Raw genomic sequence first — 24848 nt, 5'->3', positions numbered from 1 at the left:
GCTTATTGTTTTCAGTACAGATAGGCGGATACTGAGCGATGGGATACTGATTTGTTATCCATTTGAAGGTTTAAGATCTCTGGCACCAATTGTTGTCTCGGTTACCATGAGGATAATTTTATTTTTAGCACCAATCATAAGCGGTCTTCTAAACTTGTTTGCATATTTCATTTTGACACCTTAATAGACCTTTTTGCCATTGGGCAGTTTAATCTTAACAAATATGTACCTATTAAACAACTCAGACAGACGTGGCACTGAAAGTGATATTCACTTGCTATTGAGAGTGTAAATCAATATTTGAATGTTTTTTTTCATTTTTTTCCAAACTTTTCCTTTTCTTCTTTCTCATTTACTTCTCTTCTTAAAAAAAGCCATTTCCCTTTCTTTTTCTTTCAGAACAGTCTCCCCTTGCCAACATCCACCCTGACAAGTCCACCATCTATGTACACCTCAATCTCCCGATACACGAAAAAAGAAAAAGCTAATTAATTTTACCACCCTCAATAAAATCTCTCTCTTCACATTACCGCCGCCCATCACCCAATTTGTCCGGCCACATTCCAACAAACACCATATGGTGATCACAATATTTCATTAGCCGCTAAAACAAAAATTTTAGCTATAAAGTTAACCACTCAAAATTGAAGTTTGAAAATAAAATCAAAACACTCTGAGCACAAAAAAAATCCCTATTGCACAGAATGAAATATAAAAAAAACCGGCACAAGAGCATCCCGTACAAATTCGTATACTAGAAGCAGTCGAATGAATAAATAAAAGAGATAGAACAGATCAAAAAAGCCTTTGCACAAATAATCAAGGGTGATTACAAGGCCAAATCCAGCTATGAGTTTACTTCTATGAGAGTCATAGGTGAAATTGATATCTTGAAATAGCATCATGTTTAAAAAGTTCATCTCAAGGTCCTCACAGAAAGAGCTGATAAAACCATCCTCAATCATCCCTTCCCGTGTGGGGAACAGTTGTTTGATCTTCACCACATGAAATAGTTTTAACAAACTAGGCAATCAGATGCCCCCTGAGCTGCTCTAGCTAATCTTCATCACTTGAAACAATTTGTGCAGAGTAGGCAATCAAGTGCCCTGCAAGCTTCCCGAGCTGATCTGCATTACTTGAAACGGTCATTGCAGAGCAGGCAATCAAACGTCACGGGAGTTTTCAAAGTTGATCTTCACCAAGGGAGATGGGCTTAGGAAAGGGGTGGGGGCACCCGTGCAATGACCCGGTCAGTCATTTTGAGAATCAATGCCCTAGTTTGTGTGTCGTCTATTCTAGAAGCTCTGTTATAATTATTTTGACTTGCTAGCCAAATTTGAAGTCAAACGAATATCATTTGGTTCACTTCCAGAGAAGGTTTCACTTTGAAAATTCCAACATTCAATTATTTGGATAACTTGTTTATTTTGTAAAAACGTGCTCTGATTGTCACTATGAAGATTCCGTTAGATTTGAAACATTAGTTATGATCTGTAGAAATTGACGGGGCTAATTTTAGAGTTTGTCTGGTTAGTTTTTAACAATTAAGTCGGTTAATGTTTAATATATGCACGGTGAAAAGATGGTCATGATAAGAAATTAGACCTGGATCTGAGATTTGTTATTTCTGTTAGCTTTGTTGTGATGTTTATGACTTGTGGGGATGGGTGAATCCATTTCCGAGGTGATCAGATGAGAATCGAAGAAGAAAATCTAAGTTTTGGAATTTTGAAGGCTTAAGTTTGAGAAGTTTGACCAAAAGTTGACTTTTGGGTAAACGTGCTCGTAATCAAATTTCGATAATTCCATTAGGTCCAGAATGTCATTTATGACTTAGTCGAGTCGTTGGTTTGGTTCCGAGAGGTTCGGGTGTGATTTGAGTGGTTGGTTTGAGAAACTAGCTTTTAATATGATTTTGAGTTGACCACGGTCAACATCGGGTCAAGATGGTCCCGTTTGGATGTTTTTAAAGTTTGAGCAGTTTCGTATGATGATTTTGGACTTGTCCTCAAATTTTGATTAAATTCCGATGAGTTTCGGATGTGTTTGGGTTGTATGGTGTTTGTTTTTTGTTTCGATGCCGTTTTGAGCAAAAAGGGTACCACAATGAGCAAACGAGCTTTGACTTGTATTTCAATTGAACTGTTAGATCCACATCATAATTTTAGAACTGTAGCAACAAAAATCGTCGCGTTTCTCCATCGTATGAGGGAGATATAGCATTTTACTAAATTTTTGCTGTGCTGATTTTCTGGTGTGATTTTTGCTGAAAATTACGAAATTGCCACTGAGATCGTCCTTTAAATTGCTGCCTTCTTCCAAAAATTGAAACCACCATATCTCACTCATTATAAGGCCAAATGAGGTGATTCAGACGCCTAACTCGAGTGAAATATCACAAGGAATCTATTGGAGTTATCAAAAGTGAGCTTTAGGATCGTTCTAGAACTAGCTATGGGTTGGATAGCTGGGCGTTTTCGTTGTTATTATTTGCTTGGGGTTTCTCACAATCTTAGAAGCTTGATTTTGGGAGATTTGAAGAGGCTCTTTCAATAATTATCATTTGGGTAAGAGTTTAAACACCTTTTTATAATTATTCCATCGTTTAGTAGGATTTTTCATGCTAAGATTCTTGAATTAAGGGAGGTAAATTTGGAATTTGAAACCCTAGGCTTAAACTTAGTTTTTCTTCAATTAAACATGAAGTAATGGGTAAACTGATTTTAAACTAAATTTCTTATTTTGCCCATCGCGGCCGGATTCCTATTTTTGGAGACTTTTTGGGTTCGGATTCAAAGTATGTCAATATGGGTACCATTGGATTCGAATGACTTCCTAGATTAATAATTTGACCTTATTGAACCTGATTTTCTTATGAAATGAGCATTTTGCCCCTTGAGGTTGGGAATGGGTTTTTTAACTAACTTTTTTATCCGAAATTCTTCTAATACTATTATGGGTATCCTTCAAATTCCCTCATTTTCCCCATTCCATGAGTTAAGGTTTGGGACTTGATTAGGAATATGATTATTTGGGTATTTTCTTCTTGATTCTAATTTCATATCCGGATATGATTAGACTTTCATTGGCACGAGGTTCAAAGGAAGGGCAAGACTCAGGTTTGACTCTTGAAGATTTGATGTTCAGCTTTCCAGGTAGGCTACGGTTTACCTTATGGTGAGACTTCAATTAGCGAAGCGTATGTTTAGATGATATTGTCGGAGAATGCATGTAAACTTTCAGGTATGAAGTTAGGTTGGATATTGCCTTAGGCTGGGCCTTGTTGAATGATTTAGGGGCTAGCCACCCCGTTGCATTGTTGACTTATCTTGTTCTCTTTACTTATTGGCTCGTTGCCATATTGAGACTTCAGATATTGGTGATTAGTGATATATCATGACTATGATATTGCGGTACTTTACTTGATTTGATATTGAAAGGTGAATTATGATTTCGTTGTGGCTTATTGTGTAGGTACTTGTGTGGTACTTTTTGGGATTGAATTGGTTGTTGATATTACACTGCATAGTATTTATACTCATTTTCTTGATACATTGATATTGCATTGTTATGGTACTGAGGATGGAAAGTGAGAAGGAAATACTGATGCGTTGAAGCATATTGAATATCGAGTCATCTCTGAGCTGTGTGCGGAATGACTGAATGAGACTTATAGGTGGGAATGAAGTCATCTCTGGGCTGTGTGCGGAGTGATCGGTACATGGACTTCGCGGTTCCCCCATGGTTGTGCTGCCGAGATGTGATGTTCCATCAGTCGGAGTACATGTGTACGGTGCACATGCATGGCATTCATCATTTATACATTATTGCATTGCATTGTACCTCTTGATTTTCTATGATATGGTTGTGATATACTGGTTTGGATTGGTCATGCTGAGACTTGGCATAGTTGGTTTAGATGCTATAACATAGGTGATATAATTGTGATTTATTGGTTCGGATTGGTTATACTGAGACATGGCACATTTAGGTTTAGATGCTATAACATAGGTGATATGATTGTGATATACTGTTTCGGAATGGTTATACTGAGACTTGGCACAGTTGGGTTTAGATGCTATAGCATAGGTGATGACTTGTACCGTGGACATTGATTCGTGTTGACTTGTACCTTGTTGTTTTACGTGTTTATCTTGCTTCGTTGTCTTTATATATGTTAGCTAGTCTTAGTCGGCCTATGATACCTACCGCATACTTGTTGTTTGTCTTTCGACCACACTTTGCCGCATTCTTTTATGGATGCAGAGTACTCGTCAGGTTTTGCTTTATCTCCTTGTGGTTGATTTTACGAGTTTGTTGTCAAGTCTATTCAGGGTGAGCATGATGATGACCGCTGCCCGAAGACTCCTCTATTATTCATGTCTTATTTCTATGTCAAGACATCATTTGAGACTTATTGTGTTATTTAGACTTATAGTGTTTAGTTGAGCTTTTGTATGACCAGAGGAGGTTGGATTCTCATTACTTCCGCAATTATTTATATTATTATTGTGAGACTTACGTTGTTCGATTTTCTTCCTCTTGCTTATGTTTTATGAATGTTGGGATGAGGGTTCCCCTACTGAGGAGGGAAAGGTAGGTGCCCGCACGACTTAGTGAAATTGGGTCGTGACAACCCGACAATGGAGTTGCTGGTGAAGTGGATGAAGGGTCTACCGAGTCACCCTGATCATCTTCTTCCAGTGGCCCAAAATCATCATCATCCTCCCCGGAGGCACTCAAGAATAATTTGAGGTATATTATTTTACCAAGCCACTCCATATAATTGACCTGCTCCTCCGCTGTTCTAAGAGCGTCCGAAAGGTCTGGGATGCCTTCGATGACCTATGGCAAGACTACCACCCGAACCCTCATGGTTGGCCAGTTTTGTTCTAACTCCTTGAATATCTTGGCCTCACTATCTCTTAACGAAGCTGTTCTGCCTCATCCAAAAACGAGCATGTTGTTCTCTCGCTCTTGGATGACCTTATCAGTCTCCAAGAGAGATTTTTTTTAGATCAACATTCTCAGCTTACACCCGGGTAAAGTCCTCCTTCTCGGCGTTGTCTCGACTCTCAATCATCACTTCCAGCTGCTTGATTTTGTTGGTACCAATAGTGAGCTGGGAGCAAGACTATTTGTTTAGAGTTGCATGTTTCGATGTATGTCCTCCAAAGCCTTGGTGACTCTGGCAGCCATATCCTCCACATGCCCTTCTCGGCAGGCATCGTCATGCAATCCTGGGATAGACTAACCAATTGCTTGTGCTCCTCTTTAACTCTCTTCTTGGCAGCCATACCAAAAAGGTTACCTTACGAAAAAAAGAAAGAAAAAAAAAAGATATTATGATAGATTCTTACCTGGCCAGCATAGGCAAATGATTCAAAATTGAGGGTAAAATCTTACCCGGAGATTTAAGTATCCCACTCGAGAATAGAGGTGATCAGTGTTATACTCCTGGAGCATTGCATCCTCGATTGAACCAATTAGGTCATAAAGGAATTACTCAATGTGCTCAGTGGTATACTCCCGTGATGTTAAATGTTATCTCGTAGTAGGAAATCTCTTCCAGAGGATTGTCTTGAGGCTCCCCATCTTGAGAAGCAAGCACCTTAGCTGGTATAGAAAATGCATTAGGGGAGGCCTTGCATCAAATGATTAACCTCTCCAGAAGAGCTGCTACCAGCTCATCAAAAGTTGTCTGGTCTCTACTCTCTTCTACCCAACCAACAGGAGGTCTCGGGGAGGAACGGATCAACCTCGTCCACTAGCCGATTACGAACAGCTTGGGAACTGCTTTGGAAATTGCTCGCCCTGCCACAGGTTACACACACACCTCCTCAGTCCTCCTCTTTTTTTCATTGACGACCCAGTCGATCAAGAGGAATGAGAGATTTTACAAGACTGGCATGGATTCTCTAATGGCCGGACTCATTGGGGCTACTAAATCACGAATGCGCTTCTTTTTCCTTGAGAAGGATGGAACGCCTTGAACCTAGGAGCGACTCTTTTTGTTGGGAAATCCATTACAAAGAAAGCACAGTTCAAGACAAGGCCTGGTGATGCCAATCTAAGCCTAGGAAAGTGAGATCCTTACCACGGGTCTTGGTTTTCTAGCTCTGCACGGAGTGATGGACTTCTATGACCTTGTTCCTTGAGTGACATCTATAGAATGTCTTTCACCCAAGCCTCTATATCCTCAAATCCCTCTATGGTGACCTCCAGAGCTGCACGATAAAAATAGTTAAGCACCAGTTGGGTGTGTCACCTAAAGTTAAGGGAGTGGAGCGAAAAGGGGAGATATGTGAAAACTTCTACGGTTGGGTTTCCAAGTAGAATAAAACAAAGACTTCATGGCTTGCTAGATCATCACGGGCGAAATGATGACATACTACTCAGACCAGCCTCGATCATAGTCATCACCAGTGCTTAAAATAAGGATCGTCTTGCCCCGGGCCATGATAAAATAGTTAAGCACTAGTTGGGGAGTAAAGATTTAAAAGGTGCCAGAGGACAAAAGGTTACCCCGAGATATATATTGGCCAAATAGCTCAGCACGGCAATCAACCTTTATACTTAAGGGCCCACTTAGGCCTCACAGATCTGGTACCTTCATCAAAGCTTATCCACCACTGGATCCACCGAAAGCCTGAACCCTATGGTAAACAAATAGGTTTGCACGAAGGAGCATCCTTCCCGGTGACTGGTAATTCTCTTTTTCTCGGAGAGGTAAAGAACGGTAACTTCATCTTTCTTCAGTCATTGTCCTCCCAAACCCTTAGAATATGATCTGAATTTATCATTGAGAGGAGATTGTCCACTGACTTATTTCTATTACCAGTTATTTTAGCCTAAAGGCAACAATCAATAATTAATTCCAGAGACCCAGGGATGATCTTAGAGGTCAAGAACCTCTTTATCTGGGCCATTACCGCTCTCCAGAGCCTCCAGAGAGGGCTCTACACTAGAACTAACGATGAAAAACTTTCCTTTACCAATATTGGTGGAGAAGGAAGTCAACCCAGCCACCACCCAGAACGGACTGAGTGTCATGCTTCAATATTAATGCGATCATTAGAGGTTGGTGCTTCTGTTGAGTTTGTCAAAGTCATAAATAAGGATTTTGGATGAATATAATTCTGAGGAAAGCTTTGAACTTTGCTAATGATTTACAAATAACTTGAAGAAGAAGATAAAGATGAAGAGCTAAAATTAGGAGAAAATGCAAAGGTTGATCCTTTGGGTATTGAGAGGGTATTGTAGGCATAGAGTCATCATTTCCAATGTGTGACATCTAACCCGCTGACTTCAGCCATGCATCCATGACATTGATGTGGAAAGGTGACATCGTTCCAAAATTTGAGTCGCAATAATAGTTGTGCTTGATTTCTCGCCCGGTGCAAGATGATATGAAGAGTTGCTTTCCCACTCAAAACTCTTCCATGCCTCGAGACAACCGCAAGACTTAGCTGAAAAGTGCGGAAACTATCTGTATTGGTCAAAATGCGACAAGCATTTAGGTAGACACACGTGGTAACCAAGAATCAAATCAAGCGTGATCAGACGGGTTCGAAAGTCGTGCTTGCGAAGCTAACTTCATACGTGAAGGAAATAGTGATTGCTCCAACCTCAAATTTCATTTCGGTTAAGTAGCTTACACGACGAATTGGATATTCAGTCAACATGCTAGGATATTGGTAGTTAGAGATGGTCATGTATCCTGATATTCGATGGATAATTACTTATACCATTTCTAGAATCCACGAACCTCGTGCCCATAATAGCTCCGACATGCCTAGGGTGGGAAATAGTTAGCTAAGTCAATGCTATATTTACCCCCTCCAATCCCTGATTTGTATCCCATTGAAATATCCTGAGCAATAAATTTCTACTTGTTTTTACTCTCATTATAATCAGCTTATTGTTTACATGCAATTGTTTTTGGTTTCCGGACACTTTCAGTTCCATCATAATTTGGAGATTGAATAAGCTTTCTTATCTTTTTTTATTTATTATTTCCATTATTACAACTGTTTCGTTTAATATCATTTATTCGTCGATTATCTCAAACCTCACATCAATCAGAATTAACTAGGATTAATTTCATTGCTAAAGACCTCAATCAATCACATGCATTTATGAATGATTGGATGAAAATTTGTGGTTATTTCCAAGTCGGTGCACAAGTCTAGCTTGCAATGGAAATTTCAAAAGAATGCTACAACACAGAAAGGTCTTTCAATCTGATGTTACTCTTTAGATGAATGTGTTCCCTATAATCACAGTGAATGAGGCTAGTTATACATTACTTATGAGGCCCCCTACTCCATGAACTAAAACAAAAAGGGCAAAGAGAAAATATATCCCTCAACTTTGCGATTTAGAACAGATATGCCCTCTTTGAAAGAGTGGTGTATATATACCCCTACCGTTACACAAATGATGCAAATATACCTTTTTCATTGACGAAACTTTTTTTTAAAAATCATTTATCTTTTTTTTTTTTAATTAAAAGTATGTCACATGACTTTAAAAAAATAAGTCTACCTATTTTATTTTATTTTTGAAGACTTATTCTTTTAAAACCACGTGACAATTTTTTCTAGTGAGTTGTCTGGTTCATTTAAAAAAATATTCACTAGCTTTAAAAATAAAAGTCTAGCCATTTTTTAAAACGAACCAGACTCGAACTACCAGAAAAAAAATACCACATTGTTTTAGAAAAACGAGTAATGGTGCAAATATACCCCTCATTAAAAAAAAAGTGGTGCATATATACACTTGTCGTTACACAAATGGTGCAAATATACACTTTTCGGTGATAATTTTTTTTTATTAAAAAAAATTCATTTTGTTTGTTTTAGATTAAAAAAAAATGTCATGTGGCTTTAAAAGAAAATATAGGGAAAAGGGTCAAATATACCCCTTGATATTTGGCACAAATATCTAGATGTAGTGTCATTTGCATTTTACTTCTTAGCACTTTAATCACGGTTTTTAATGTAAATTGTTGTATATGAGCTTATGTTGGTATGCTTGTATGAATAGGTACAACAAGGAGCAATGAAGGGTATTTCGAGCAGTTTGTGATTGATTCCGAGGCTGTGCACGTTGGTTGAACGTTGGGAAGGGAGTTCCAGCAGTTGAAGGCAGAATCTGACCACTGAAGGGTCTCATGCGCTGGCCATGCATCGCATAGCCAGCGCACAAAAACCCCATCTCTGAATCTCAAACAGGCCATGCGCTAGTTGTGCGTCGCATGAGCAAAACACAAGGAAGACCATGCGCTGGCCATGCGTTGCATAGCCAGCGCACAAGGGGCGTCAGTAATCCTAATTTGATCGGGATTGGGACAACTTATCTCATATTTGCCTTAGCTTATAAATAGTCGTTTTAAACATTACATAGACGGCTTAGATGATTTTTGAGACTTGTGAAACTCTTTCTAGGTTTTATTCCTCTTCTATTATTTTTCTTTACATTGAAACCCTATGTTATTCATGAATTCTAGCTTCCATTCTCGAATCATGTGTAACTAAACAACTTAATTCTGGGGTTGTGGTTTAGCCATGAATATTCACGTTTGACAAGTATTTTAATCTTAGTAGCTTATTCGTATGCAATTGTTTCTTTACTTCTATGCATTGCTTGATTGTCTGCGCAATAGTTGAGTTCTATTTACTAATTGATATACGTGCTTGGGAAAGAAGTTGTTAGTTTAGAGAAGGAGTAAAGAGATTGTGATACGACTATCCCTATAGTTGGGCTAGATTTGTGACTAGGATAGGAATATACTTAGTTACCGCAATCAATTACATACTGTGCTCTTATTGCGTTCTTGATAAGTCAAGACCATAGGAATATAGGAGGCGAATAATCTTGAATCACCGAGTCATGGTTCGGAATAATACTACGAGATTAATAATCCGGTTAATTAGCAATTGTGAACAAAGTTACTAAGGTACAATGCTTGAATGACTCAATAGGATTGGTGAACCAACCACGACCCTAGAATATTTCTAAAATCTTGATAAAAGCAATTCTCAAAGACGTTCGTAGCACAATTCTAGTTTACATTGTTAGTTATTTAGTTTTCCGCATTAAGTTACAAAACAAACAAAGTTTTTATTCATTACTTGCATAATTAGTAGCAATAGTTTATTTTCGTTAAAGTATTGGTCATAAGTCTCTGTGTGTTTGACATCCGATTTTATATAATCACTATATTACTTGTACGAGCACGTGCACTTGCGTGTACATTTGGACGCAACAAGTTTTTGGTGCCGTTGCTGGGGACTTAAAAATCAATTATTTTTGCCAAAGTAAATTGTAATTCTTTATTTATCCAAGTATTAACGTCTTGATCTTAGATGCTACTTGATTGCAGGTACTTTACTCGAATACGAAGGATTGCGAGTCAAAACAATCTTGAGGAATTCGATCCTGAGCACAACGTACGTTTAACCGGCGCAGGAGAGACTTGAACTTATTGCAGAATCCACAGGCTCTAACTGAATTACCTGTGGTCATGGCTAATAATCCACCAGCGAAAGTGCGAGATGTTGCAGTGTCTCGTGTGGCAGATATAACTTCAAGCATTGTCAAGCCCACCATGGAAGGGCATTTTGAACTAAAGCATCCTATGATTCATCTACTTCACTCTAGTGGGCAATTCACGGGATTGTCACACGAGGATCCTCAGCGCCACATCCATAATTTTCTGCAGATTGTTGATACTTTTGCTACTGGAAGGGTCACTAAAGAATATGTGCGGCTGACACCATTCCCCTTTTCTCTGTTGGGGAATGCAAGTAATTGGTTATTAGCAGAGCTCGCAAATTCTATCACTTCATGGGATGATCTGGCGATAAAATTCTTAACAAGGTTCTTTCCACCAGCAAAGACAGCTCGACTCCGAAGAGAGATCATGTCATTCAGGCAGAAAAATGGCAAAAATTTGTATCAAGCATGGGAGAGGTTCAAAGGTCTTCTCAGAGATTGTCCTCACTACCATCAGACGAAAGAAGTTCTGGGACACACATTTATTGAGAGTCTGGATGCCCAACATAAGTCATCACTAGACACTGCTGCAGGAGGGCAGCCTCTTGATCTGAGCTATGAAGAATTATTCACATTATTGAACAGGTTTACTCGGAGCACTCCAGACTGGCAGGGTGGTACAACTAGCAGTTTAGTTAGGAAGGCACCGGGTGTTTTTGAAGTGGATAATTTTATGACACTATCAGCACAGATTGATGCCATGCGCACTGAAATTAAGAAGTTAACTGCTGCACAAGCTCAACCACAGGTGCATGCAGTGCAACAAGCCATTGTCTTTTGTGAAGTTTATGGAGAAGGTCACACCAATGATGAATGCCCTGCAAATCCTGCATCCATATACTTTGTGAGTAATGCAGGCAAGGGGCAAGGAAACAACAATCAATACGGGAATTCCTACAACCTGAATTGGAGGAATCACCCAAATTTTACGTGGAGTGACAATCAAGGAAATCGAAAACGAAACTATCGGCCAACACACATTTGTTCTCGAAGCCCTCGGGAATAGTATGGAAAAGATGATGAGTGATATGCAGAAGATGATGACAGACCAGCAAAAGTTGATAGTAGATAATCAAAATCGCGATTTGGTAGTGCAGAATTTAAAGAGATAGATGGTATAGATAGTTGGTGCACAAAACACTAGACCACCTGGAGAAATTCCAAGTGACACGGATGTGAATCCGAAGCCCTATAATGCTGTGACTCTTTGAAATGGGGGAGAACTAGAGGAAGTGGCTCTAAAGAAAACCAGTCTAGTAGAAGCCGAAAAAAAGAAGATTGCCGAGGAGATGATTGAAAAAGAGAGGGTATTCGAGATACCAGTGGCAACCGCGACCACGGCCCGTGGTTGCAAAGCCACGCTCCATTCCCTCACGTTTGGCGGAACGAGAGAAGAGGAGGTTACTTATAAGAAGTTTCTTAATTTGCTTAAGCGAGTACACGTGAATGTCCCGTTAGTTGATATCTTTGAAGGGTATTCCAAAGTATGCTTCGAAATCATCAAAGATATTATTGCAAATAAGAGCCGATTCACGGTATGCCTTTGTTGCACTTGCGAGGAGTGCTTTCTTATTCAAAATAGGTTGCCCACAAAATAGAAGGATCCCGAAAGTTTCACGATTGATATTTCTATTGGGAAGCAGGTTGTTGCTCGAGCACTGTGTGATCTAGGTGCAAGTATAGATTTGATGCATTCATCTATCTTCAGGAAACTAGGTTTGGCAGTGCCCAGACCAACCACTATAGTTCTTCAGTTGACAGACAGATCGTTGGCAAGACGCGAAGGCATTATTGAAGATGTATTGGTACAAGTAGGGTCATTGATAATTCCTGCAGACTTCGTGATTTTGGACTTCGAGCTAGATCCGAAATTCCCGTTTATTTTGGGGCGTCCATTCTTGGCCACAGGGAAATAACTTATTGATGTAGTTGTTGGGCAGCTCACCATGAGAGTACACGACAAAATGAAGTCTTCAATGTATACAAGGCTCTGAAGATGCCTGCAATCTATGAGGAGCTGTTAGCCATTATTGTTCTGATCCATTGGAGAGAGTCCTAGTGGGTGATGGTATTTTTGGAGATTTAGAGGCGTTTGAGATGGTGTAGATCCTGGTTATGGCGAGCATTTATATTCGTGAGGGCGAGTTTGAGCCTTTAGATAGAAAAATGGGAGTAACTCCAAAGTTGTCAATAAAAAGCCTCCGAAGTTGGAGTTGAAGCCTCTACCTGCACATCTTAAATATGCATTCTTAGGCGAGGTAATACACCGATCGATATTGTGACATAGTTGATCGACGAAGAGGTTAGTGTTTGTCTGAAGTGTTGAAGTCTCACAAAGGGCATTGGGGTGGCGATTATACGATATTCGAGGGAATTATGCCCACGCTATTGTCATGAATACTTATGGAGGATGATCATAAACTTTAAACACGGCATCAACGGAGGCGAATCCTGTGATGAAGGAGGTTGTCAAGAAAGAGGTAATCAAGTGGTTAGACTCCGGCATTATTTTTCCTATTTAGGATAGCAAGTGGGTGAGTCTGGTGCAGTATGTCCCGAAGAAAGGAGGGATGACAGTTGTGACAAATGATAAAAACGAGCTCATTCCTACTAGAACAATCACTAGATGGAGAATTTGCATGGATTATCGTAAGTTGAACAAGGCAACCAGGAAGGATCATTATCCCATTCCCTTCATTGGTCAAATGCTAGACAGGTTAGCCGGGTAAGAGTTTTATTATTTTCTAGATGGCTATTCTGGCTAAAATCAAATAGCTATTACTCCAAAGAATCAGGAGAATACCACGTTTACATACCCATATGGCACATATGCCTTCAAACGCATGTCGTTTGGGTTGTATAATGCACCCGTGACTTTTTAAAGGTGTATGATAGCTATCTTTTCAGAAATGGTAGAAGATTTCATAGAAGTGTTCATGGATGATTTTTCTGTATTCGAGAACTCTTTTGAGGTTTGTTTGAAGAATCTAGACCAAGTACTTGCAAGATGTGAGAGACTAACCTGGTCTTGAATTAGGAAAAATGTCACTTTATGGTCCGAGAAGGTATCGTCCTTGGGCACAAGATTTCAAAGAGAGGGCTGGACGTTGATCGTGCTAAAGTGAAAGTCATTGAGAAGCTGCAACCCCTCGTGTCAGTCAAGGGTATGAGCAGTTTCTTCGGGCATGCAGGATTTTATAGACGCTTCATAAAGGATTTATCAAAGATCTCTAGTCCGATGTGTAGGCTGCTTGAAAAAAGAGGTGAAATTACTATTTGATGATGCTTGCATCAAGGCCTTCGAAGATCTGAAGAGACGTCTGATAACTGCACCAATAATCATAACACACTACTTGGAACACTGCATTTGAATTGATGTGTGATATAGCGATAATCGTGGGAGAGCTGTGTTGGGCTTGACGAGAAAGTGTTTCATTCTATCTACTATGCTAGCAAGATGTTAGGCAATGCCCAAATTAATTACACGATGGCGAGAAGGAGAGGCTGTACATTATGTACGCTTTTGATAAGTTCCATTCCTATCTTGTTGGGATACATGTTATTATATATACAGATCATGCGGCCATTAGCTACTTGTTCAGCAAGAAGGACACTAAACCCAGGCTGATTCGGTGGATTCTTCTTTTGCAAGAATTTGATATTGAGATTAAAGATCATAAGGGAGTTGAGAACCAAGATGCAAACCATTTGTCTAGATTGGACAACCATAATCATTTTGTGGAGGATGTTCAAATCCAAGAGTCGTTCCCTGACGAGCAACTATTTGCTATTCCTACAGTCAAAGTCCCATGGTATACTGATATTGTGAACTTGATAGTAAGTGGGATGTACCACCTGAAGCCACTTCACAGCAGAGAAAGAAATTATATCGTGATTCACGATTTTACATATGGGATGATCCGTATTTATTCAAGCAAGGGACTGATCAGTTAGTGCGGAGATGCATTCCACAGACCGAGGTGAGTCAAGTACTGGAGAGTTGTCATTCTTCCCCATACGGAGGGCATTTTCAAGGTGATCGTACTGCGGCTAAGGTATTACAATCGGGTTTCTATTGGCCTACTCTTTTCAAAGATGCTCATGCATTTGCTAGAGGTTGTGACGGATGTCAATGAACGTTAAACATCTTTAGAAGGCACGAGATGCCTTTGACAAACATATAGGAGGTAGAGATATTTGACGTCTGGGGCATTGATTTTATGGGGCCTTTCCCACAATCCTTTGGTAACAAGTACATTATGTTTGTTGTCGATTATGTTTTGAAATGGGTAGAGGCAATCCCTCTTCCAACCAATGATGCGAAGGTGGTGGTGAATTTTGTGCAAAAGAACATATTCATAAGGTTTGGAACCCCAAGGGTGATGATTAGTGATAGGGGTGCTCACTTCTACAATAGTTTGTTGAAGAACCTTTTGGCAAAATATGGGGTGAAGCATAAGGTTTCTACAGCTTACCACCCACAAACATGCGGACAGGTAGAGGTCGTAAATAGAGAAGTGAAGCAAATCTTAGATAAAATTGCGAATGCGTAGAGGAAGGATTAGGCAATGAAGTTGGATGACACCTTGTAGGCGTATCGCACAGCCTACAAAACCCCCTACCAGAGCTTCTCCTTACAGGTTAGTTCATAGGAAAGCGTGCCATCTGTCGGTTGAATTAGAGCATAAAGCATATTGGGAAATCAAAAAGCTCAATCTTGATATGAACCTAGCAGGGGAGAAGAGGTTTCTCCAATTGCATGAGCTTTGATGAATTCAAATTGGGGGCGTATGAGAACATAAAACTATATAAGAAGAAGACGAAGAGATGGCACGACAAGCATATTCAACTTCGTGAATTCGCGCCAGGGCAGCAGGTACTACTCTTCAACTCTAGCTGCGGTTGTTTCCGAGAAAGCTTAAGTCCCGATAGTCTGGACCGTTTGTAGTGACGAGAATCACACCCCATGGTGCTGTGGAAATACAAACTATGGAAGGGGTGCGCAAGTTCCTAGTAAATGGACAGCGTCTCAAGCGATATTGGGGAGGTGCTAACTTATCTCATATTTTCCCTAGCTTATAAATAGTCGTTTTAAACATTACATAGGCGGCTTAGACGATTTTTGAGACTTGTGAAACTCTTTCTAGATTTTATTCCTCTTCTATTATTTTTCTTTACATTGAAACCCTATGCTATTCATGAATTCTAGCTTCGATTCTCGAATCATGTGTAACTAAACACCTTAAATCTGGGGTTGTGGTTTAGTCATGAATATTCACGTTTGACAAGTATTTTAATCTTAGTAGCTTGTTCGTATGCAATTGTTTCTTTACTTCTGTGCTTAATTGCTTGATTGTCTGCGCAACAGTTGAGTTCTATTTACTAATTGATATACGTGCTTGGGAAAGACGTTGTTAGTTTAGAGAAGGAGTAAAGAGATTGTGATATGATTATCCCTATAGTTGGGCTAGGATTTGTGACTAGGATAGGAATATACTTAGTTACCGCAATCAATTACATACCGTGCTCTTATTGCGTTCTTGATAAGTCAAGCCCATAGGAATATAGGAGGCGAATAATCTTGAATTGGCGAGTAGTGGTTCGGAAGAATACTACGAGATTAATAATCCGGTTAATTAGAAATTGTGAACAAAGTTACTAAGGTACGAAGCTTGAATGACTCAATAGGATTGGTGAACCAACGTAGCATAATTCTAGCTTACATTGTTAGTTATTTAGTTTTCCGCATTAAGTTACAAAACAAAAAATGTTTTTATTCATTACTTGCATAATTAGTAGCAATAGTTTATTTTCGTGAAAGTATTGGTCATAAGTCTCTGTGGTTCGACATCCAATTTTATATAATCACTATATTACTTGTACGACCACGTACACTTGCGTGTGCATTTGGACGCAACACCCCTCTACTTTGTTTTAATAGCTATATTTACCATACATTAGTGATTGTGGATAAATATACCCCTGGGGTCTTCAAACTTCACGCCTATACCCCTATTTGGATGGAAAACCCAAATCGATTTAATAGATCCGATTTCAATTAAAATTACCCAATCCGTTTGTTGACCTTCCCCAACCCACTAAATTAATTAAACCTCTAATATAAACATCCCAACCCATTTTTCTTCTCTTAGGAGGACAATGGCGCAACGAAATCGGCAATTGAACGAGTTGGAACATACACCTCGACCTTTTTAGAATTGAACAAATAATCAATGAATATTCTAATATGGAGGTTCAAATTTTTTTGTAGTTGTTGTTCCTTGTGTAAATCTCTTAAGAGTGACTATTGAGAACTTTTAAGAGTAGTATCTACTGGATTGGTGCTTCAAACTTGAAGAACTAGCCAAGAAAACCCCATTGACAGCCATTAATGGAGCTTCGAGCTTGAGTTCAAATTTCGGATTTTCACAACCGAGCTTTGTTAACTACTACAAAAAGAGGGTTTTTCATCGACATTCTCTGGGAATTTGTGCTAGAAAACATGGTTTTTTCACATAATTTCTACCGAACCAACTCACTAGGAAATGCATGGTGGGAAACAAGTTCTCATTGAAATGCTGAAAAACTTTATACTTTTTCCATATGAAAGCACTACTATTTAAGTTTTTCCCACCGACATTCAATGGAAAATATCCATTGAATACTTTTCAGTAGGATATCAGTAAGAAAATCAAAAAATTTTAGAAGTGGTTTTGAGTGGGAATTATTGCAAAGGACCGGGAACGTCTTAGGGAATGTATATAATATGAAATTTGGGGTTTCTTGAAGAATATTTAAGGTGGTTTTGAGTTAATTTCAATTGCAAATTACCGGAGAATTTCGACTGTAAATTGAGGTTGAATTTTTGGAGCTTGTTGCTGGATTATCCCATAAAGATCTTGTATTGATCTGCTCATGTTAGCATCATGTTTGTTTAACCTTTTTAGAATTCATGTGTTTTTTTTTAAGGATGAAAAAATCTTAACTAGGTGGTGAATCTTTCGATTTAATCTAATTTGGGCTTTAATTTGGTGGGTTGCGGAATATGTTTAATTGGAAATACATTAGAAATGGGTAATATTATGGGGAAAGATCACGGATGCCCCCTCAAATAAAAAAAAACTACCCGCCCATATCCCCATTACTTTTGTACCCCCAGAAAAAATTTAAAATATTTATCTGAGATGTCCCCCAGTTACCTCCAGTTATGATATCAAAATGGTATATAAATATACTGAGATGGTATCATGAAAGATGCTTCAGTCCTTCTCATAGTTGTCACGACCCGACTAGGGCCATGACAGGTACCCGGGCTAACCACCGAGCACCGCTCGTACTATTACTCATCCTGCTTGCATTCATATCTCTTATACTCATAATCGTGGAGAACGACTTTCATTTGGAAAATATTTACTTTATAAACATAAGCCCTTTAGGCTATCAAAATAATATATATATATATATATATATATATATATATATATATATATATATATATATATATATATATATATATATATATATATATATATATATATATATATATATATATCGTGCATATACATGTAAGAACTTGTGAGACCATACTACCCACACTTTGCGTATCTACGAACTCTACTAGAGTACTAGACATATGGACGGGACAGGACCCCGTCATGCCCAAAACATACATATACATATATATACCAAAAGAATAATCAATGGCACCTCGGAAAATGGAGTGCTCTCAAACGACTAACAGCTCCTACGAGTCCGGATCACCTCCTGTCTACTGTGGGGCATAAACACAACATCCAAAGAAAACGGACGTCAGTACGAACATTGTACTGAGTATGTAAGGCAGGAACGAAATAAACATAATAGAGAAGTCATAAGGCATAGGATGAAGACATAACCTGCGTACTCTTTGAATGGACACATTTTATACATATATCATACGTAGCATATCATGTGAGTTACCATAGCGTATACATCATTTAATCATACATACATCATCATATCATTCATGCATCATCATATCGTTCATACATCATCATATCATTCATACATCATCATCGTTAACCCGCGTCCGGGTAACCCTCATATGCAGCCCACTAGTGGTGTCATGCCCGGCCCTCTAGGCTCGGTATAAACATAGCAGCCCACCTTAGCGGTGACATGCCCGGACATTTAGGCATGGCGGAATAGTATGCAGCCCGCCTTCGCGGTGACATGCCCGGCCATTTAGGCACGGTGGAATCGCATTGTCATATACTCATCGTACATATCATATTCTTTATCATTATTATTCATTTCGTAGACATATCATGGCTTTATCATAACTTAGCATCATCATGCATATATCATCAAAACATGCGTTAGAACTTGAAAACAACTATAGCTATGTCGAGGTGACATAAGGTCGTGAACCCCCGATTACGTTATGGAGTGATCATAATCATTATATCTCACCTTGGAGGGACTAACGTTTTAAGGTGAGTGCTCATAAGGAAAATATCAATAGATCATAGTTAACACCATTAGCTTTGTGGGCACATCATATCATGATCCCTATAATCTTTGGATTTAAGCTCATCATCATCATTATCGTACTCATAGTGCACTTCTTATCTCATATGACTATTTATGAGCAAGGACTCTTAGTTTTCTTGAAGATAGGAGATTCATGAAGATGAAGGAAATTCATGTGATAAGTGTCACGACCCAACCCTGTAGGTCGTGACTAGGGCCCGAGCTGGGCACCCAAACATATGCACAAATCCGAATCACAAACAGATAGCTTATACGCATACAAATATCAGACGTTGTATCAATGCAAACATATATATATATATATATCAGAAGCAGGCAAGGCTATCAAATGGCGCATCGGCCCCAAAACATATACAAATGCAAGCCGACAAGGCCGCCACGACGAATAGGATCGCCCAGAACATACAACATACAAACACACCTGTACAGGATAGGCCTAACCCACATATACGTCTACAGACCTCTAAACAAACCCACAGAATCATATGACGGGACAGGGCCCCGCCGTACCCCTGAACAAACAAATACATATGCCACGAACGAATATGTACCAAAAGTGGGCTCCGAAACAAAGGAGCACTCCAAGACCGTACGGGAATCCTAAGCAGGCGGATCACCAAAATTTGTACTGCGGGCATGAAACGCAACCCAGAAGAAAGAGGGGTCGATTACGAAATATGTCTTGAGCATGTAAAGCATGGAATATCGTAAACGAATCGTCTTGAAATGAGGAGGCAAAAAGAGTACAATAACCAAAAAATCATAACACTTGCCTTTGAAACATAAATCATACGTATCCATTTCATATTCGACTCATCATGGACCGAGAAACGAGTCGAAAATCATCTCGTACACGTGTATAAATATAACTTGCCCGCCCTTTAATGAGGGACGCGGTAAGTCAAATCATCATATCATATACATATAACGTGCCCTGGCCCTTTAATGAGGGACGCGGTGAATGAAGTCATCATATGCCATCCTGGCCACCTCCCCATATCATCATATCATAATCATATCATATAACATGCCCGCCCTCTACGAGTGAGGGAGCGGTGAATCATCAGGATCGTGCACGAATACATAGCCCCGGCCCGGACGCAAGAAAGAGATCATAATAGCTCGCACGAGGAGTAGTGAGAAACCACACACAAATCATCGTCGTACTCAACAACATAATCAAATGAAATCTCATTTAAAAGCTAAATAATAGTCAAGTCAAGTTCCTTCCAAAAATCATTGAGAACATATCAAGTAGCACTTTAGAAATTGTAAGTACGTGTCAAGATCATATGACATAGCTTGTGGAAATCAAAACATAGTCGTTAAAGAGACTCAACAAAATAGTCGAAGCGAACTATTATTTCAAAACCAAGACAATAGCCAAATCGGGTTTTCGTTCGAATACCGCTCGGGAACATATCAGCAGACTTGAGAAACCATAGTTATGTATCAAAATCATATGCGTGAGATCATTATCATAGACTCAAAAGGTAAGTAAACGGATCGTACGAAATCGGGATCATACTCATATCATATTCTTTCAGGTCGTCGAAAATCATCGCGGGACCCACGAACGGGTGTCGACCCGAGCCGGCCCGCTTATGGAAAACATAATCATCATATATCAAGGAATCATTTTTGAGCATATCGAGGCGATCCAGTTCTGTCTGTGAAAGTTATGGACTTTCGTAGTTTTCGGAATCATTTAGGAACAAAACTCTTTTAAAAACCAAACTTTTATGCAACTTTGAAACTTATTCATACAAAAAAGACATAGGGCCAATATTTCATCATATCATGCATACGAAGACCAAGAAACAAATAATAATCACGGACATGGTCGGATCGCGAGTAGTAAATTTTCTCGAGGCTCGTATCATAGCCTATTTACGACTAAGGCATGCCAAAAGAAGGAAGGGTTGCGCTTTACATACCTTGAACGCTTCGAAAGCTAATCCAAACTCAAGCTAACCTCAACCTACGCCTCGGACTTCCAAGGTCTACAAATAATTCATAATATGCCAACCATTAGCTATAAACATTTGGGCATTTAATTCCACATTAGCCTTAATTCTACAGAAATTTGGGCAGCGTTTCCCCTGTAAATACACCAACCCCGAGAATTTAACTCGGCCAAATCAACAACAACAACAACAACAACCAACCTAACAACATCAATAATCAATCCGAAAGGCAATATAACATTAATAACTCTTTTTTACATCATTCAACAACTTTCAATATATTCAATTCGACGGCTACATTCAAGCCAACATCAACGCTCATACATTCAAATACCAATCCGAACCCATACTAACAACATTCAAAGACATTTTAAACAATTCATACAACATTTCCAACAATTGCCCAATTTACCCGAAACCAACCCCAAACCCGAGAACCTCAACTATAACACACTTCCGACTTCCGAGTCATGATTTGCACCAACAATCCACACTCTAACAATGTCATTCCCATAAACACATAAATTACATCAAATGCACAATAACTTCCAATTCAGCCACAACACTTACGATATCAATTTGAGTCATTAAACTCTTATCGTCAACATGGAATTCATAACGACAACAACTAAAACAATAAGCAATATTAATTCATTCTTGTCACATGGTATGACCTACATTCGGCCAACACTACATATATACATATGTTGATGATTCTCATTCTTTCCTTCACACTACACAACTAAACATGCTACATAGAATCAATTTATCATCTCAACACAACACATACACCTACACGGCCAAACCTCACACACATGGCCTCAACTCTAACATACTATATTCCATGATTTTCATCCATTTTAACATACTACAACATGCATACAACCTTTATAACACATAAAACATGATTAATTCTTACCTTTCTTCTTCAACTTCACAAATAGGCTAGGGTTTGCAAGGATGAAAACGGATGGTTGGATGACCCGAATAACACTTCCACGCTACTTAAGGACCTCAACTTAGTGGGTTTGAATCAAAGAAATAATTTTTGGATGGCTAAAAATGGGACTTGAAATTTCCAAGGGTTGGCCGAGAGCCTCCCTTTGAGTTCTTCAACTTCTATTTTTTTTTCTAAGTATTGGAATGAATAAGGATGACTACTTGATCATCTTTAAACTATTATATGAATGGCACAAGTGTCCTTGGCCCACACCATGTGTTGGAGCAATTAAAATTGGACACAAAAATGTGTGGGAGCCATCTCTCACTCACACGGCCAACATGGCTATTTTTGCATGATTTTCAACTTCCACAAATTCCAATTTTGGTCCCAAATTTTTAATTGTTCCATACCAACAAATTCATGAACAACTTAAGTCCCAAAATAAAATCGAAGGTCAAAATCATCTTTGTATCCGGAATGGTTTTGCCTCTAACCCTATCACCTAGTTGCACATGGTCCCAATTACAAAATGCGGGATATAACAATAAGATTCATGTTGGAAAAACTAAAATTTGTTGTTTACACGATTCTATTGCTTGGGAGCTCACGTCTTTACAAAGAAATTCCACACGGCTAAACAATCATAGGGCCTAAAGAAAATTGGGCAGCATTTCCTTTGTTTATATGACTTCCTCCAATTATATCCCACTTTTGGTCCCAATATCATAAACTTCCTAAGTTTGCGTTTTTCCCATTTACGTTTTACTTCAAATTCTCCATGATCACAACATTATGTCTTTCACATATAATAATTCCAGTTCTAAATGTCATTCAAAATCCCTCACTCCACACTCAATGCATCTAGGAATGGTTTGGACCCATTTTCTATACTCTATCCAAGTGTTTCAACTTATCAATACTTCGGATTACCTTAGATAGCGTAGAAACAAGCCTTGAAAAATACTCGCTACAAAACCACTACACCTCTCTTGGGATTTCTTGGCTTGGATGACTTTTAATGGGTTTCACACTCATGATTCTTGTTGGTTCGATGAAGTTGATCATCAATTTCCTTTGAATTCTGATAGGATGAAGAGTAGAGAATATTCTAGAGGGTTCTTGTCTTGTGGAATGAAAATGAAATAGAAAAGAATAATATTAGAGGAGAGGTAAATATATGATTTTAAAGCTCCGACCGGACATCTACGGACCAATATACGGTCCGGATGTTTTCTCTTGGCCGTATGTTTGGCCGTAGATTGGTCCAGAGACAGGTCATCGTGCAGGGCTGATTATACAACCGGACATACAGCCGATATAATTTATACGAGCCGATTGTATTTTGGACCGTATAATGCCCGGTGGTTTCCGGAATCATTCTCGTTGACTCGTTTGATCTCCGATCCTTATGGAACTTCTTAACACTTGTTTAACACCTCAATATCAATCTAAGGGATGTTATCACTCTTCCTCAAAACATGTTGGGACCTCATTAACTCAATACTCCAAAATTCTTATCCGACGCACAACATATGACTAGCTTTCCTTGACAACTTTCTTCTCTTACCTCGAATGTCTTTGGAAATCTTAATTAGGACCATTAAAAACTGCTATTTATTACTTATCAAAACATCGTATACATCATTCCCTTCGTTAGTCTATTCTCGTACATTAACGGGAAGTTTCTCGAGGTGTAACATTAACTTCCCCACTTTTGGAACATTCGTACTCGAATGTTAAGCCTCCGGGGATTGTGAAAAATTTCACGAGTCTTCCCTTAATATGGCACTATCATCCTGTCACAGCAACCCATAATAACATTGCCTCACAGGGCCACAACACAATAGCAATATGAATTGGCCACACACGACCCGTATGCATAAAAGTAAAACATACATACCTCTAATCTCAATGTCTCATCATAATTCTCTTCCGGGGGATGAAATAAGTGCGAATATGTGGACTTCATCTTCTCTTCCGCTTCCCAAGTCATCTCCTCTCGATTGTTATTTCGCCACAAGACTTTAACTGAGGCCAGTTCCTTGTTTCGGAGTCTTCGTACTTGCCTGTCTAATATGGCAATAGGTACTTCCTCAAAAGCTAGCTTTCGTGTCACCTGAAAATCATCTACTAGGACAATCCTCGTAGGATCTCCAACACACTTGCGGAGCATTGATACATGGAAAACTGGATGTATTAATTAAAGTTCTGGAGGTAAGTACAATTCATACGCCACTTGACCCTCCTTGCGGACGATTTTGTAGGGGTCCGTTATATCGAGGACTTAACTTTCCTTTCTTACCAAATCTCATCACCCCTTTCATTGGTGACACATTCAAAACACCTAATCATCAACTTGGAATTCTAAGTCTCGCGGTGATTGTACGCATAAGATTTTTGCCGCTTTGGGTACACATCAACAATCGATCTCGGATCACCTTGACTTTTTCATTTCCTTGTTGGATCAACTCGGGGCCTATTAGGCATGCTTCTCCGATTTCAAACCATCCAATTGGACACTGCCTTCCTTCATATAAAGCTTCGTATGGAGCTATTTGGATACTAGAATGGTAGTTATTGTTGTAAGCAAACTCAATTAGGGATAAGTGGTCATCCCGACTACCACCAGAAATCTAGTACGCATGCTCGTAGCATATCTTTAAGTACGAATGGTACATTCGGCTTGTCCATCGATTTGCGAATGAAATGCCGTGCTGAGCTTTACTTGAGTACCCTAGGCCTCCTTGGAAAGATTTCAGCAGCTTGGTGTGTTCCACTCTGTCTGTGATAATGGATATCGGATACCTGAGTCGCATAACTTTTCCCTTTAATAAACCCCCTTTTTC

The 24848-nt window shown here is 39.2% G+C and overlaps 1 protein-coding gene and 1 non-coding gene across 2 annotated transcripts; one reads left to right on the top strand and one right to left on the bottom strand.

Moving 5' to 3' along the window:
* Nucleotides 1-10909: 10909 nt before the first annotated feature.
* Nucleotides 10910-11016, bottom strand: LOC132041293 (small nucleolar RNA R71). The gene has a single exon (XR_009410989.1). It is a non-coding gene; the product is annotated as a small nucleolar RNA R71 (small nucleolar RNA).
* Nucleotides 11017-13130: 2114 nt separating this feature from the next.
* LOC132039436 (uncharacterized) lies at nt 13131-15113 on the top strand. Its single transcript, XM_059429919.1, has 5 exons — nt 13131-13276; nt 13445-13532; nt 13598-13724; nt 14135-14397; nt 14745-15113. The coding sequence occupies exons 1-5, from the start codon at nt 13131-13133 to the stop codon at nt 15111-15113; spliced, it is 993 nt and encodes a 330-aa protein (XP_059285902.1).
* The last annotated feature ends 9735 nt before the right edge of the window (nt 15114-24848 follow it).

The sequence above is a fragment of the Lycium ferocissimum genome, chromosome 12, assembly GCF_029784015.1.
Source record: "Lycium ferocissimum isolate CSIRO_LF1 chromosome 12, AGI_CSIRO_Lferr_CH_V1, whole genome shotgun sequence".
NCBI lineage: Eukaryota > Viridiplantae > Streptophyta > Magnoliopsida > Solanales > Solanaceae > Lycium > Lycium ferocissimum.
This window is presented reverse-complemented; position numbering and strand designations above follow the sequence as displayed.